Below are 16194 nucleotides of genomic sequence, written 5' to 3' on the forward strand. Positions count from 1 at the left end.
TTGCCAAGATGAGAGGATCAGTCTAGGAACCCTTTCTCAGTTGTTTCTGAAGTTTATGTTTCGAGGAGGGAAAGCCGTCAGCTCAAGAGGAAACAGTACTCAGTATTTTAAGTGGTCCTGTGTTCCCAGACCTTAATGGACACCAAAACTGTGGGCCATAGATGTTATCTTGGTCCAGTAATGAAATTGGAACTGAGAGAATGGAAATGACTTAAAACATTTTCCTTAACTGATGAATGTATTAGTTTTTATGATCTTCTTATCGATGACCGAGTGTCTAGGTATCTCCCAAATGAGCAAATTGCCTGGTAATAGGCTCAAATGCTGATAAAATGACAAAATCTCTTTCAATCAGTGGGAAGGAGCAGTCATCAACTGCAAACTAGGGCTTTAGATCTGCAAAGAGCTTTTTGATTATGTCTCCTAATCTTAGATTTTTTTTCAATCAGTATTGTCAACTAGTATTGCAGAGGATTGTCTCCTATAACACTTAAAAAGTAAAGTACAAATATGAAAAAAGTCTTGAAAAATACTAATTATTCAGCAAATGTTCATTGCAGCTGCAGCTGCTATTTGCACGGAAGACTGACTTACGCTTTTTTTCGATTTGTTGAGTTCTTTATGGGAACAAAGATGACAATCCGGCTAGAAGATGTTGGGTAGGCAGACTGTGGTTGGATGTTGTTTATTTCAAAAATAAACAAAGACTCAATCTGTTTACACAAGATCTGGAGGCACATCTGGAGATACCAAATCTGAAGGAAAACAATAGCAGAATGAGTGAATAAAGTATTTCAGGCAGCATTATGATTTCTGGAATCTGCAGCAAGAGCCAACCAGCTTGCCTGGACACAATCTTGCTGGTGATGGAGGGGAGGGAACCTTGCTATCTGGCTGAATATTATTTGGCATGTCAGTTAGATTGCAATGAAGTGATGGGTTGTTATATGTTTTGACAGCTAAAAGACATTTGAGAGTAACACAAAAACACTTGTGGAAATGAATACATTACAGATTAAGGTGATCAGAAGTATGTTAAAAACTGTCAAGGGACAGTCTTGGAGGTCATTATGTGATTGAGTCCTTCTCCTCATCTGGTCTACTTAAAGCATTCCTCATTATAACTTTTTTGCCAAAATGGATTGTCTGGCCTTCTACAGTCTGGCATCTTATTAAATTTTAAGGAGGCTTTTATTGTGGCAATTTTGCATCCCCAGTAAAGTCATAAGCAGTTCATTTGTAATTCAAACTCTCTTTAAATTATCAATGTAATAATTCTTGATGTTTAATGCACAGCAATATTACACAACCAATCCATACACTAAAAATAATTTGCTTGCCATCTTTCTCTTTCAGCAATGCAAGCATTCAACCCACTTCAACACAGAAGTGATATGTATAGAGATGACTCACAGAAAAAGGCTATCTCAGGGGGAAGGAACTACAGATAATTTCGATGGGTTTATATATATATACGTGTGTATATATATAAAAGTCCAGTATGTACATATTCTTTCTTTCACTTTCTCTGAATCTCAGTAAATCTCTAAATCCACCCTTACCTACAGCAGAGACAGTCAGTGCTTTGTGTCTGCTTATTCCCTCCCTTCCTGCTAGACAGGAAACAAGGAAAAAACTTACAGTCAGGAGGTGATGAGAGTCACTACTGTGCATGACTAGCTTTTATCTTTTAACAAGTATGCCGATAAACTGTGATGAAGAAAATAGAATAAAATTCACAATTTTAAAAGGTATCATTTAGATATAGTAATTTAGCACATACTCGTGATCGTAGCAAGGATTGAAGTCTGTCTCCTGAAGCATGTTTAGGGATGTTTTCACTAGGAAAAAAAAGTTCCCGCTCACTTGCAACAGGAACTGTTCAGGATGGAGTCCACCTATTCAGGCTGGTATTGCTGTGCTGGAGGATCAGTTGTAATTTCCTCAGTGGCTGGAAAGTAAATGTTGCATTAAAAATTGTGTGAGTAGTAACTTTCAGAATATTTTTATTCTGCCTGTACAAGGAGCTAAAGCCCTGTTAGTTCCTAATGTATAGAGCTGCTCTGTACCTGAATAAGCATGGTCATAAAAATGTTGTTGGATTAATTATTTATAGTGGAAATAATTTGCCCCTTAAAGTAAAAATTTGGGATAAGAACAAAAAATATTTGTGACCTTATGAAGAAGCAAGAAGGAAGTGACCACAACTTTTACTTCAAGTGTGGTTCTGGTAGTTCTAGCAGCTGTTGTTTGAAAAGTAGAAGAAACAACCAGTACACCTGAGGCCAGATCTTGAGTGAGTAGGAAATTATATTCTCATGATCTGTGACTAGCAGATAGCAATAAAAAGCCTAGTGAGCATGTGTATCATGTGTAAATACAATTCTATTGTCAGGTGGTTTGTGGTGGATTGAAATGGCTGCTCTGAGGTCACAGCAAGCAGACGGTTTCCTGGAATTTCTGCAGGCAAGTTGCACATCCTGTAAACAGGAGCTCTCAGGATCCCTCACAACTCCATGGCACGTATTGCCAGGTGCTGTGAGTGACGCGGCACCTAATATATAAGATCGTTCTGCAAAGGCAGAGACAGCAAGTCTCAAATCACCTAGAAAGTTGAAGGAGGTATGGAAACTACTGCTCAGAAAATCAAATAACAGGTATTTTGTCTTTGTCTCAATTTTTTTTATGTTTTGGTTTGGGTAATAGGGAAAAAAACATCGGAGGCCATATCCTCAGGTACAAGGTCATTGGAAATAGACCGTCTTCCTACTTTCAGATACAACCTTGGTCATTTGGCATTATGACTCACTACAAACACTTATATTCCTCAGGTAAAAAAAAAAAAAAAAAAGGAGAGTGAAATTTCATCCATTGCTTACATGTAGAGAGATGGTACATACTGTTCATTTTGTTCTGGTTTGCTTTGCAGGTTGTGATACTTGGAGGGTTGTGTGCAATGCACTAAACTTCCCTGATAAGTGGAGCTAAATGACCTTCATGATCTTCCTCAAATCTGGACTTTTTTATTCCTTTTTCTGCTTTCATGATGAAACTGGGAGAGTTTTGGTTAGGAGTGGGACAAGAAAATTCTATATTTGGTGAAGTTTGTCACCTTTCTCTGATATGATCTGTTTAGGACTTATCTACTATTTAATGAGTTTTGTCAGTTCCTTTTAAACTGTTCATGGTGGTTAATAGGAAACACAGGGAAGGGCTCAGCTGAAAGTTAGACATCTATAATAAATCAGAGACAGTCAACTGCTGATCCCGTTAGAGTCAATAGGCAGTAATGGGAATTTCCAGAAAGTTGTTCATTGCATAGTAAAATAAGCATTTAAGATCAGACAACTTTTCCTTTTAAACACTTGTTTCTCTCCATTGACAATAAGGGGAGCCTTGCAAAACTATTTTAGCCATTTAACTGCTAGATTTCTATAGTAAGTTTAACTAGATCCTGCTCTACATGTCTTGCCATTAAAGACAAAAAAAAAAAAAAGAGTAGGAAGTTGAGAAGAGAGGCAAATCAGCTTTCAGAAGAAAAGAAACTGAATGTTCATTTGTTTCTTATCCACTAGGGAATGAGCCACAGAAAGTGGTCTTGATGCTTTTCCATATGTCTTATTTCATGTCCTTGGGACACAGGAATCTGAATAACTTTTAGGCCTTACTGAAATGATATACCTAGAAAACAACCGTAAAGGTAAATACTTACAGTATGTAAGCATTGGAACAGGCAGCCAGTAGCAATGGGTAAAGCTTTCCGTATGATTTGGTATTTGCCATCATATTTACACTTAAGTTAGTCCAGACAGTATCTTTAGAACCAGTCTTGAAGGACTAAGGAGAGACACAGAGAAGCATCTGGCTCCAAAGATGCATTCCTGGTGGGAATAACTGTGCTAACACCAGTGGCATTTCCTTTCACCTGGAACCAGGATTTGTGATCCTTCAAAATTGAAAGTTTTTATATCACTCCAGGACCGGTACCTTCTACACAATCTTGGTATTTTTGTATCTGAAAAAAGGGCAAGCTCAAGAAGCAGTTAGCTACAAAACCAAAAAAATTATACTAACGTCTCCTGAATTATAAAGGCTTGAGGTAGATGTGACATCTGTCCAGAGTTACTGGGGAGAGACTGGAGCCAACCATGAACTACGGCAGTGGGTGTTGTTCCTTAAAGCAGGGTGGTTGCCTTGTCCTGGGAGTTTTAAGCTGGAAAGAAGAGCACAATGCATGGTGTACTTCTTAAATTTCAATAACTCCTCCTTTTAGGTCTGACAGATCACCTGTAAACTTATGCTAAAAAAAGGGGGCTAGTGAAAATGTAAAATACATATTACAAAGGAAATAAAAAGCTAAAATACCTAGCATTAATTCTCACTAAAATCTTAATACAGCACTGAGTCCCATGTCTGTCCCATAATAACCCTGCCTTTGAATGGCCCGATCTCACCTAAAGCAGAGAGTGCAGTGTTGACCTGTTTTCATTGGAACGATTTTCTGAGCAGTATCAGTAACCATCTCTCTGTTTAAATGTCTGGACTGAATTCAGGAGAGAGAAGTTTATCCTGCACTTGCCATTTAATAACCTCACCATGGTGTTTTCAAAAAAAGGGGCAAAATTTCAGCCTAGAGAAAACCGAAAAGCTGTCTTCGATTTCCACTGAGAATGTATTCATTTCACTTGGGCTGGGTCCAGTTTTCTGAGAGATCTTCAGTAGATTCTACAAAGAACAAAAAGGACAGTTCAACTGCAAATATTTTTCATTAAACTGTTTGGAACTTTCAAAAAATATTGTATTTATGAAGGGCTACTTCTTTTATAACATTTTACATTGCACATGTCTGCTGCTGAAAAAAGGTGATCTTTTCATTTATAAAAGTACAACAGCCTGAATTGAGATTTTATAAAAATGTTCAGAATTGCTTAGCTATAAGAATACTAGCCTTGAGTTGAAAACACAGCTAAAATAACCATAAAAATTACAGTTCCTGCTTCTGAAATAGGAAAATACATATTTATATAAATTCCTTTATTCAATGGAAAAAAAAATCACATGTCAATAGGCAAAGATAGACCTTACATGTCAGAGAGAGCCTTACTTTTTTACTAAAAACAAACCAAACCAAACCCACAGTTTATTTTAAAAAATCAAGATTTTTATCAGCTTCTAGGAGAAATTTTTACCATTTTGTAGAGCCCAGGAAAGGTCTGACAAACTAGAAGAAAATGTAAAGCCTCTAGCACCACAAATTTCTATTTTACATATTGTACATATCACATAAGATGATTTTTTTTTTAATTCTTTGCCCAGATTTCACCATTCTCTGGAAATGTTCTATTCTTATGTTCTAGAAGACCGCATAAAGATCTAGCGTATGCAAAACAAGTTTATTTGTACAAGCGACCATCCTGACCCCTTCCTCAATACAAGCCTGGTAGTACAGGGGAGTTTTGTGAGTGGCAGAGATTAATGGGAATCTCTTCCTTCACCTGCTTGACAGTTAGTACACACACCGCCTTGTGTGACTTCTTTCAAGGCCAAGGTGTTCAACAGAGATTTCAGACAGGTTTTTTTCCAACTTTGAGTGAACTCATAGGGTGCCATCCAGCCTGAGAAACTTTGCACTCATTATGGGGTCTGTAACTTCGCTGCTTCTGTCTGGTTCTGTCCTTCCCACTGACAACCCGACAGGTACGCACTGCTTCCTTTCTCCACACGCTTCCTCCAGGTTTGCGTTCGGAAATGTGACAGGATGTTCAAGAAAACATCCTGGGCACCAGTCCCTGCTGTTGTGAGAAGACTGCACTGACAGGAAGGTCTTTGATGGATTTGGCTTTCTAAGATTTCAAGCCTCTATTCAGGTGTTTCTTAACCTGCAAAGCCCAAACATCTACAAGTTCCATCTTTTAACTGTGGGTTTCCCGGTCTGAATATTGATTATCTGCCTAAATAAATTAATACACGCTGTAAACTGTCTCTCTACTATAATACTCACCCTTTATCCATATCACTACCTAATGCAGAAACGAACTGTTATCGAATCTTTAAAGTTTTTCCAGGATTTCCTCATAACAGATTAAAAACAATATCTTTCTTAGTCCTAATCAGAAAAGTTTGTATTTTCTTTAAGCTGTAAACAGTAATTCACAAAGACAGGAAAACCAGATTACACAAAACTATGGAAGGATGATGAATATTCCAAAAAGGGAAGAGAGGGGAAGATAAAGCTTTGGAACAGAAGCACTTAGTAGTAGAAGCTTGAACTTCAAAATTTATACTAACACATCAAAAAGACATTTTCTCTTTCATATGATTAACCTCACTCAGGCTTTTAAATTAAAAATAATTATTTCAGAAGTACCTTTTTATGTTTCAATTGACATATATGTTTTTATTGCTGACTAAAGATGCAATATAAAGTCAGAAGAAGAAAGTGTACATTGTTAAATATATAAATAGAAAATCATATTCATTTTGGTGTTGCAGAGATGATAATGTACAGAATTTGAGCACCTTTTCCCACAAGAGCTTCCTTTCTTGAATCAGTTTCCACATAGTGGAAGTGTGTTTTGTGAGAGTGACACAGAGGTGGGGACAGGTTCTCCTGCCTGTGTGTTGACTGTGAGGGGTATTAATACTGATAACGCTACTTTCCCATGCCTGTCAGTTGACTGCATTGTCTTCAGAAACTGGTTATGGTTAAAACATCTCAAATGTATCACGAACTAAAATTAAATATCTAAATATGTCTTTATATTGGAAACTATGGAGTGACCTTCTTTGCCACTAACATGAATGCCGAAAGCAACCCAAACTTCCTTCACAAGCTGTAACAACGCCAGTTTTCCACAGGCAGAATTTGATGTTAACATTAATGAACCAAGACTGTGCTTCAAAGCAATGTTTATGTTTTTGTAACCCAGAAGCGCTTACAAAAAAAGATGGAAAGGGAAAATGTTGTGACACTAGACATTATCAAAGAAATTTAAATAATAAATAATTCTGAACAGATACAAAATTAATTATTATTGCTTTTTACAGCATATATTTGTGCTGATTTACTACTTATAATTGGGCTCATTAAGAGCATCACTGCTCTAAATAGAGCTTTTCAGAAAAAAAGAACAAAATATACCATTCATGGAATGCACAACTGTTGAATAAAATGAACTATCAGATACCTACTAAAACATACTATGTGGCTATAATATAATACATTTTTATTTGACTGTCAAATTCCAATTTGCCTCTTAGCAACATGATACAGATTTTTTTAAAAAAAAACAAAACACAGAAAATGGTCACATGCTTTGCGTTGCGCAAATGGTGAGCTTTTAATGCTTCGTTAAATATTGCATTTATTTTGGTCATAATCCCAACAGAAACAATTTGTTCAAACTGTTCAGCCAAACACAATGTCATTTGGCAAAGGACCATGGTCCTCCATAAAACCAGTTCTCTAGAGATGATTGTTTGCACGTATCGGTAGTCCAACATCTAGAACACCACACTGATTCTGAAATGTGGGCAAATAGAGGTCTCGCTATGTCTTCCCTCACAGACCCTGCAGTTCACCTTCTGTACCCAGCAATGTCTGACAATGCACGGAATCAGGTGAACCTCCCAGTTTGCAAAAAGCAGTATTACCGCTCCTCCCTCCAGTTATTTCCAGGCTGATCCCCAGTCAATATTTAGCACAGTTAGACTGCGTTACAGTTGTCTATGTATCGCAGTCTTACAAAGTGTGGTGAACCCAGGACAAACATCCTATTCTAACCATATTTTTGTTCTGTCCCCGTTAAGATCTGCACTGTTTGTCATCAGCAGAGGCACAAGTATCCTGAGGTGCTTCTCAAAAGTGTAATTGGTCTGCATCGCCATAATTTGGTAGGCATACTATTAATTGTCTAATTAAAAAAAAATACAAAGATGAGACATTTTAACGCTGTTCTAAAGCACTGCACAACAGTTCCGTTACTGGAACAAAATGATCTTCCCTTGCATTAACAGTTTTGTTAAGGTATTGAAAAAGCTGAGCATGAACTGTACAAGAAAAAAACAATCTTTCAGTGATTTCAATTAGCAGCACAGCTTATTCTGTATTCTAGAAATTTCAGATTATCCTGTGGCTATTTACTACAATAAATGGTTCTTGCAGAACTGTTCACAGACATGCAGTCCCTCATAACAAGTGTGGCCTTGTGCTGAAAGCCTGAAGCCTCCGGAAGGGTTTTTTCCCCCCTCTCATACTGCATCCAACAGCTGTAAAAGCAAAACAAACCAAACAGCAACAACAACAAAAAGCACCACAGTTATCCTTCAGCACTTCTGAAACCCAGTACCGTTCATAGGGCTGTCTGGAGGGGGAGTTGTTCACAGGGACAGTTCTCCTGGTGGTGCTGCCCAGGAGGACAGGACGGCCGGCGAATGCTCCCTCCGATGGCCATTCCCCAGGGGACCTTGCCTTGGCCCTGGTCCTAGCCCTGGTCCTGGCTTTTTCTTGGCCCTGGTCCAGGCTCTTTCTTGGCCCCGCTCCTAGTCCAGGTCCTGGCCCTGCTGCCTTCCCTGCCCAGCGGCTGCACAGGAGGGGAGTTTTGGGGCCGGAGGAAGCCGGCTGTGGCTGGCTGTACAAAACACAAAGCTCTGTTGATCTCAGATGCTCTCCTCAGCTAATTGCCTTTCCTGTCTGGGCTTTGGGGATGAAAACAGGCGGCACAGCAGCGTCCGCCCGCAGCCAGGCATGGGCAGGAGCAGCCTTTGGGAAAGGAGGGACGAGGAAGAGCCCAGCAGCTCCCACCACCCCTGCTGCATCCTCCCTCCTGCCCCCGCTTCCTCACCTAAAAGACTGAACAGAATTTTTCACCGATTTGTTAAAATATGTCAAAAGGCTCTTCCCCTTCCTCACTGAAGATAGAGCCCTACAGTTTTGCCGTATATTTCAGTATCTTTTAAATAAACTCTTACTTATTATTAATAAGTTGCTCACTAAATTGCTTTGTCCTAGGTGATCTTTATACACCAATTCTGTTTAATGAAATCCCTTCAGTCTTTTTGGAAGAATTTTATAAAATTTGTTAGATAACAGTAAGAGAGGCATATGCTTGGGCATTTTTTTTTCTAGTTTCTGGTAACAAGTAGAAATTTGTCTTAAAATGGAGTCTCTTTTTAGCCTTTTCTCTTTATTGGGATACCCAACTGTTTTATGGTCTCCATACTCTCTCCATTTCTCATAATAAAATTTGTTACTATGACCAAAAAAATCCACTAAAAAGTAGAAACTGTTCCAGTTATTCAATTGTTCCATTACCCAGCCAACAGGATTTAAGTTTCAATATATTTTTGGAAATACTGAACAAGATAACTCGGATACATTTTTAGACAAGTCTATTTACTTTCATGTTTTTTAAAACAGCCTATTTGACATTACAAGAAACCTTTGACAGACCATAGCCAGAATCCTAAGGTAAGCAGCAAAAAAAAAAAAAAAAAAAAAATCGATCTTTATCTATAAACAGGGAGACAATTGTTTCTTGTACAGAAATGTCTGTTCATATTGATTTCATATAGGGAGGAACAGACCAAGAAAAATAATTTGGCTAAATTGAGTCATTGAAGGTTCAGCTGAGCCTGTTTAAATAGGTGTAATTATGAATTAAGATATGATTCTGCTGTCAAAATCTGGCCATTACTTATAACAGCAAAAAAGAAAAAGGAATTTTAGGAATTTGCAAGTCAAATGATAGACCACAGACATCAACAGGTTTGATCTGGTCCCTAAAGTTAAAGAATTAAATAATCAATACTACTTACATATACAAGAGAATCATCTAGCTGAAAGATAGAAACCAGCCATTTTAATATTAAAGAAAAATATTTGAAATTAGTGTTATTTAAGCAAGGGAGATTAAAAATACAAATATCAGCCAGAATCTGAAATGGTATTTTGTTGGAACTAAATTGAGAAACTATGGGAAGCGTGAAAACAATACATCTTCAGCAAAAGCAGTTTTTTAAAAATAGATTTTAAAAATATATAAAAATCTAACAGTAGAGTTGAAGTCTAAGGAGAGGATCTGGTTCATTTTAAGTCTCATCTTAATCTCATTTTTAAAGCAACTATCCTCATTATGCCTGTATACATCTCTGTGTGTGTGTGTATGCGTGTGCATCTTTCAGTGTTTCAAAAAAATTCAACTTAAATATTGTGTCTCAAAAAAGCCAACTTAAATATCTCACAAAAGGCAGCTGAGGTCTTCGAGAGATTTGCTGCTACAGCTGGTCCGTACAACACCTGGCTCAAGAGCTGCGTGCAGCCCGTGAAGCCTTTGGCACCGCGGCACCCCCGGCTGACGGGGCAGCCAGCCGCGGCACTCAGCACGAGCTGAAGACACGTGTTGGCCCACACGAGCCGCAGACCATAAGGTCCCCTGTCCCACCATCAGGAGAAACGAGGGTGGAGGTCAGCAAGAGGAGTCTAAGTACTCCAGTGGGGAAGGCAGAGGAGAGCCAAGGGAAATGCGAGATTGTTCAGATGAGTAACGAGATGCCAGGTCAGAGGAAAACAGACCGTATTCTGTTAGTCGCAGAACTGCTTGTTCAAATAAGAACCCAACAGTCTCTATCTCTGCCTACTTAGAACATTTTCAAAACTATTGAAAACAAGAGAAAAAAAATCACTCAAAAATCCCAATATGGAATGGGTTAGGGTAATGTTCAAATTCTGCACCATGTACTTGCACAGAGCAGTGGGAATTAGGGGGTCAACAGGCCTCTAGGGTATCTCCCTTGCTATTTAGTAAATACTTCTAATTCCCTAAAAAGCCACGGTAACCATGTCACCTCACCACAGTGACCTTAGTGAGCCATGAGCCTTGCAACTGCTTTGTAACATTACAATTTCTAAATTGCTACCCAATCTCACAGATTTTAAAAACTGCAACATTCTGCATTTTCAGAGGTAGGTGTGCACTATAGGTGTTGTTCTGAAAATGAAATAAGGTCTTGTGGTTAATACACAAACTGAGCATCCTGAAGTATAAACAGGAATTCAGGAGAGGAGACACTGCTCGCATCTTTTAGGAATTTACTCTGTAATCTTTAGCAAATCACTTTCTATGCCTCCATTCTCCATAGATAAAATAGGGTAATACTTGCTTTAAGGATAAAAGCTGTCACGTATGTCCTCTTTTTAAAAACTAAATGTCATAGAAAAGCCTCTAGTTAAACAGTTTAAAAAAACCCCAAAACAACAACAACAAAACCCACACAAACCATTTCTTGCAAATATTAAGATCAATTTTCTTTGTTATCCAGAACAAAATTTCCCCAAATATTCTCATTCGATAGGTCATACCTCTAAAGCAGTTTGGTTCTTTATATAAGAAGTGAGAAGTACTGAGTCCACACCTCTACCTTTTTAAAAATTAGCCTTAAAAATTTACTAGCAGTCTATAAAAGTTCAGTAAGTTTCTTACTACATTATCCTGACAGAGACAACAAGAATCACAGACATAAGGCTCACAACCCTATCTGACGCTACAGCTTATATCACCGTTCAGACGACTTTTGTGCAAACTACGAAGGATTTGTGTTTCACTGTCATACATTCAGTATGTATGACAAATGATGACAACTACACGTACATAAATTAAGCAAAGATAAAAGTCCTATGGCAAACGCAGTGGCTATATTACCCATTATGTTCTTTTAACTCTGATGCTTTTTCAGGTAGTAAGATATGCTTAATCAAACCAGATTATTGATTCCAACTTTGGTAGCAAACAAATCAGTGGAAAAAGCTGGAAGACGTCACAAAAAGGTACAAGCACTACCAGACAACAAGCCAGCGTGACAGTGTAGTGACAATCCGTCACACATCGATACGAGTTTGGATTCTAAACTGAAGCCTGAGCTGCTGAATCAGAGAGGCTGGAAAACTGGCAAAGGCACAGCACTGCGCTCCCCGAGGGGTGTGGGGCACAGCAAAAGGACTCCTGGCATCGGGCTCAGGGAATAGTTTGGCTCATGTAAGGACTGGCTCCAACAAGTTCTGGAGGAAGCTATGCTCCGGCCTTGTCTGCAGGGGAACATATTTTACAACACGGGCCCTTTGATGGGACTCTGGGTAGGAGTTTAGAAGATGCCTGAGATAGCTGTATACCTAACTGAAGATGAATGGGGAATGCGTGACTACATCTTTGTACATGAAAAGAACAAACAGAAGTTTATTTAACATGAGAAAGAACATGGAGAAAATTTATGTGAAGAGAATAAAAAAGACAGAGATAGCAGAACCGATGTATGATCCCATATTTTTCTTAGAAAATGAGAAAACATTCTTGCAAGTTAAAAGTATCTTTATTTTCTCAATTGACAGTATTTGAGCTGATAACCTCTAAGCCGTGAGCATGAAAAGGTAACTTCATATTAAAAGAGAGCTTTTCCAACTCCAACATTAACATTACAACACTCAGATCACAAGTTACATTTACTTTATTTAATTTAATACTACATGCATTTTAGACACAGATTCATATTGTTTATTTGAACAAATAGCAATTCTTAATGTGAAAGTAAGAATCATTGCTGTTATGGTGAAATTCAGTAGCATGCACTGCACAAACTTGTGTGCAAAGTTATTGTTTTCAGTTCAGAAATTTTAAGGTCACGATTTCTAAATTAATAGTATACATACAGCTTAATTTTGGTTTTATGCAGACATTGCATAGTTGATTAGGCTTCTCAAGAAAGACTGGAACTGTGGTACCAGTATTGTTGAAGCAGATCAAGTGACAGTAGCAAACAAGAAGATTTGAAGAAGAGGCATAACTTTCAGGGTTGACAGGTCAGCAAGTACAGCCTAGGATAAAACAACAAAAAGGCTTGTTAAACCTGACATTTAAATCGAATTTCTTTAAACCAAGACAAGAAGTCAGAAAAAGATTCAAATACTACAATACTAACAACAATTAGATTCAGACCTGGCTAGAAACAAATTATGCTGTTTTATGTTAGTGCCTTATTGTATTATTCTTCATTTTAATATTTCAAAGAAAAAGCATATGTTTATGTATATAAACCAAGTAACTTTATTTTAGCCATTAGCCTTCAAATACACATGGCATCATGGGGGAATAAGGGGTCTAACATTTCAACTTGCTTCTAAAAATAATTGGGAATTAAGAATCCTTATCCTGTGGCTTGGCTAGTACTTGTGAAGTAAGTCCAATGTAATGACTCAAATAGTCAATGTCTTCTCATGAAGGCATGTTTAAAAACATCAACAAAAAAAGGGTCATCACAAGCACTCAAAGTTTGAAAAAAACACATCACCAGATTTTTGGGAAAAATATATTTTAACAAATTGGTAGAGATAAACAATAATAATTTTCATCTTAATGACTTAATTTTCTTCATTTTCCATCTGTAAAATGGCAGCACTCACAGTGAAATTTCAGATTCAACATTGATAAAAATAATTTTGCAAAATTTTTGTAATATCAAAAACCATATAAGCAACTACATTAAAACGGACCGAGAAAAAGGAGACGAACCTCCACAATATTTTGAAATCCCACACACATAAATTATATATTAAAATAGTAAAAAGATCAGATTGTATGAAATACTTTTATAACATTGCATTTCTGTAAAGTATATACTCTTCTATTTCTTTTTACTCCAGAAAAGCGGTATTATGTACTGCATGTTCACAGTTTCCTTAATTTTTTATCTAAGGTAAGAATTCAGGCAGAAAGATTTGCACTATGTACCATGTGCCATGTGAAGCTTAAGTTACTCTTGTTGGCAAAGCATCAGAAACTATTTCAATCTCCTCTAACTGAAACTTATCCTTACTTCAGCTGCAGCCAGTGATGTCACCTCCATCAGGTTGACTGCTCGGAAAGCAAACACGGCAGCTGCCAGGACTGAAAGAAAATGCCCAATATTTAAGTTGCTGACCTGTTAATTAGTGGTTAGAATTAATTTTGATGTAAAACACCAATTCTCACTCCCTTAGAGTAATTATTTTCATTCTGAAGAATCATATACAATGATGCATGGCTGTGTTTGAGTTTCTTTCACCATTCTTTAAAAGGACAGGAAAACCACAACATTCTTTCAGGAAAGTCTGATTGAAAATGCTTTATGTGACTAGCTTTTTAATTAAAGGGACAGTGTGATTTACAATTTGTCCATTTCTAAGCCAATAATCTTAATTTATTGAAATAGCAGTATTTCAATTGTGAACATTATATAATACTAATCAAAGTTCATCTGGTTTATCTTATAAAATTGTATCTCTCTACGTAGCTGTCTTACATGCACAAATAGAACCAAAATCTTTTTTCTTCTCTTCTATTCACCTACTTTGTTGTCAAAGTCTGACCCAAGTGAAGATACATGTCCTTCCTTAGAACCCCCATCTAAAACTTTGCATAAAACTTAGCACAGAATTTCCTTTTAAAAAATCAGTACGAAACTTCCAAAATGTCTTAAAAGATGGAGCTGTGAAAGAAGAAATCCAGCAAAATCTGGGGAATTCTCAGCTGCTGTAAGTACTGAAGAAGTACTTGCCATAAATGAGTAACATGAATCTTGTATTTTGTGAAAGGTGATAAACTAGTTTATTGTTACTGCTGAAGCTGAGAGAATATCCTATGTTCTATTCACAGAGCACTTGGTATTTTTGGAGTACTGTCATAACAAAAAATACCTCGCATGTTTTTGTTAGAGATGTAGTATTTATGCAATTCTAGTTTTCTGGAACATATTTCACAAAACATATTCAAGCTAACATGTATTTGCCTTACATCCACCCGGACTTAACACGTTTTGTAAAAATAATTCTATTACCAGCAAGAATTTCTAGAGAGTTGTATCCCAGGATTCTGTCCCACAGAAGCAAGAGCTGATCTGTAGCTAAATAACCAGAAAATGCCCGTACCAGCCATTTAAATGAAATTCGTAGCCTGCAAACAAGTGATAAATAATAGTTATTATATTTCTGTATCCCATAACTATTAGACAAATCCTCTATAAACTGAAAATATTTTACTATTCTTCTGCATTTCTTTTCCAGGAAGAATAGCCATTTTTCTCTTGCTGCATTAGCAACCAATATTTCCCTTTGCAACAGCCATGAGAAAACTATTTAGCATCTTGTTTAACAAAGTACTATTATCATAAAAATATTCTGACCAAACAAGCACATTAGAGAGATCCTCAGCTATTATCATCCCCAATGTTTCATCCTTCTGCTTTTAAGATGGATACCAGTTGTAACAGTAAGATTTTCAGGTTGTATTGCACTTGGTGCCATGAGTACTCTATAGAATGACAGTCCCTTGCGCTCTCTCTCCTTTCAGTAGCTCCTGCTGTAACTAACAAACCTCTGTGTCTTCTCTCTCCCAGGAAATAAATCAGTTCCATCAGATCTGACATGAATAACTGAAAATTAACTGAATAATGCAGCATTTCTTATAGAGCAATTCTCCTCTCTTCTTCATAGAACATATAGTAGAAATGCACAAAGCACACATATGCATGTTAGAGAAAGGACTCCAACTGACTTTCAAGGAAAAATGCGCTTTTGAATAATTTCCCATAGCTTTTCAACTAAAATACTACAGAACAGCATTTTCAGAACAATGAATCTGCAACATTTGTAGCCAGTCAGAAAGAAGTACTTACGGCTGAGCACCGATTTCTCGAAGGTGATAAAAGAGCTGGGGCAGATGGGTTTGTAGAAGAGTCTCGAACAGTAAGCACAATGACACGATGCCCTAGTGAAACAAGATCACATCCTGAATACTAACACTCATCCTGTCAAATCTGAGAAAACAGTTTCAGCATGTAAGTATGCATGAACTTTTAATTCAAGTCATAAAACACTATTAGTGATACATTAATAATATACAGCTCACGTAAACAGGACACAAGCAGCTCTAATGCCTTCAGTCACCCAAGCCTTGGTCCTATGTATTAGCAACATAACGTATTTTCATAGTCCATTTCAGCTGTAAGTTACTTATGGTATTTGTATGTCAGGGTCTAAGTACTTAGCAGGTTATTACGATATGACCTACTTGACATAGTTCCCCTTTCATGAAATAGAACTCAGTTACACTATACATCCACTAAAAATAAGAAGATGTGACAAATAATATATCTCTGATAACTAGAAAC

At 37.3% G+C, this 16194-nt stretch overlaps 1 protein-coding gene across 1 annotated transcript in view; it reads right to left on the reverse strand.

Annotated features, from left to right (window-relative positions):
• Positions 1–12341: 12341 nt before the first annotated feature.
• TBC1D19 (TBC1 domain family member 19) overlaps positions 12342–16194 on the reverse strand; it is a 51235-nt gene continuing 47382 nt past the window's right edge. Inside the window, exons 18-21 of the mRNA XM_065633878.1 lie at positions 15700–15791; positions 14863–14978; positions 13864–13934; positions 12342–12865 (exon numbers count right to left, since the gene is read on the reverse strand). Of these exons, the coding sequence (XP_065489950.1) occupies positions 12791–12865; positions 13864–13934; positions 14863–14978; positions 15700–15791 (354 nt within the window). The 3' untranslated portion in view covers positions 12342–12790. The remainder of the gene's footprint in view (positions 12866–13863; positions 13935–14862; positions 14979–15699; positions 15792–16194) is intronic.

Source organism: Caloenas nicobarica, chromosome 4 (genome assembly GCF_036013445.1).
Source record: "Caloenas nicobarica isolate bCalNic1 chromosome 4, bCalNic1.hap1, whole genome shotgun sequence".
Classification (NCBI taxonomy): domain Eukaryota; kingdom Metazoa; phylum Chordata; class Aves; order Columbiformes; family Columbidae; genus Caloenas; species Caloenas nicobarica.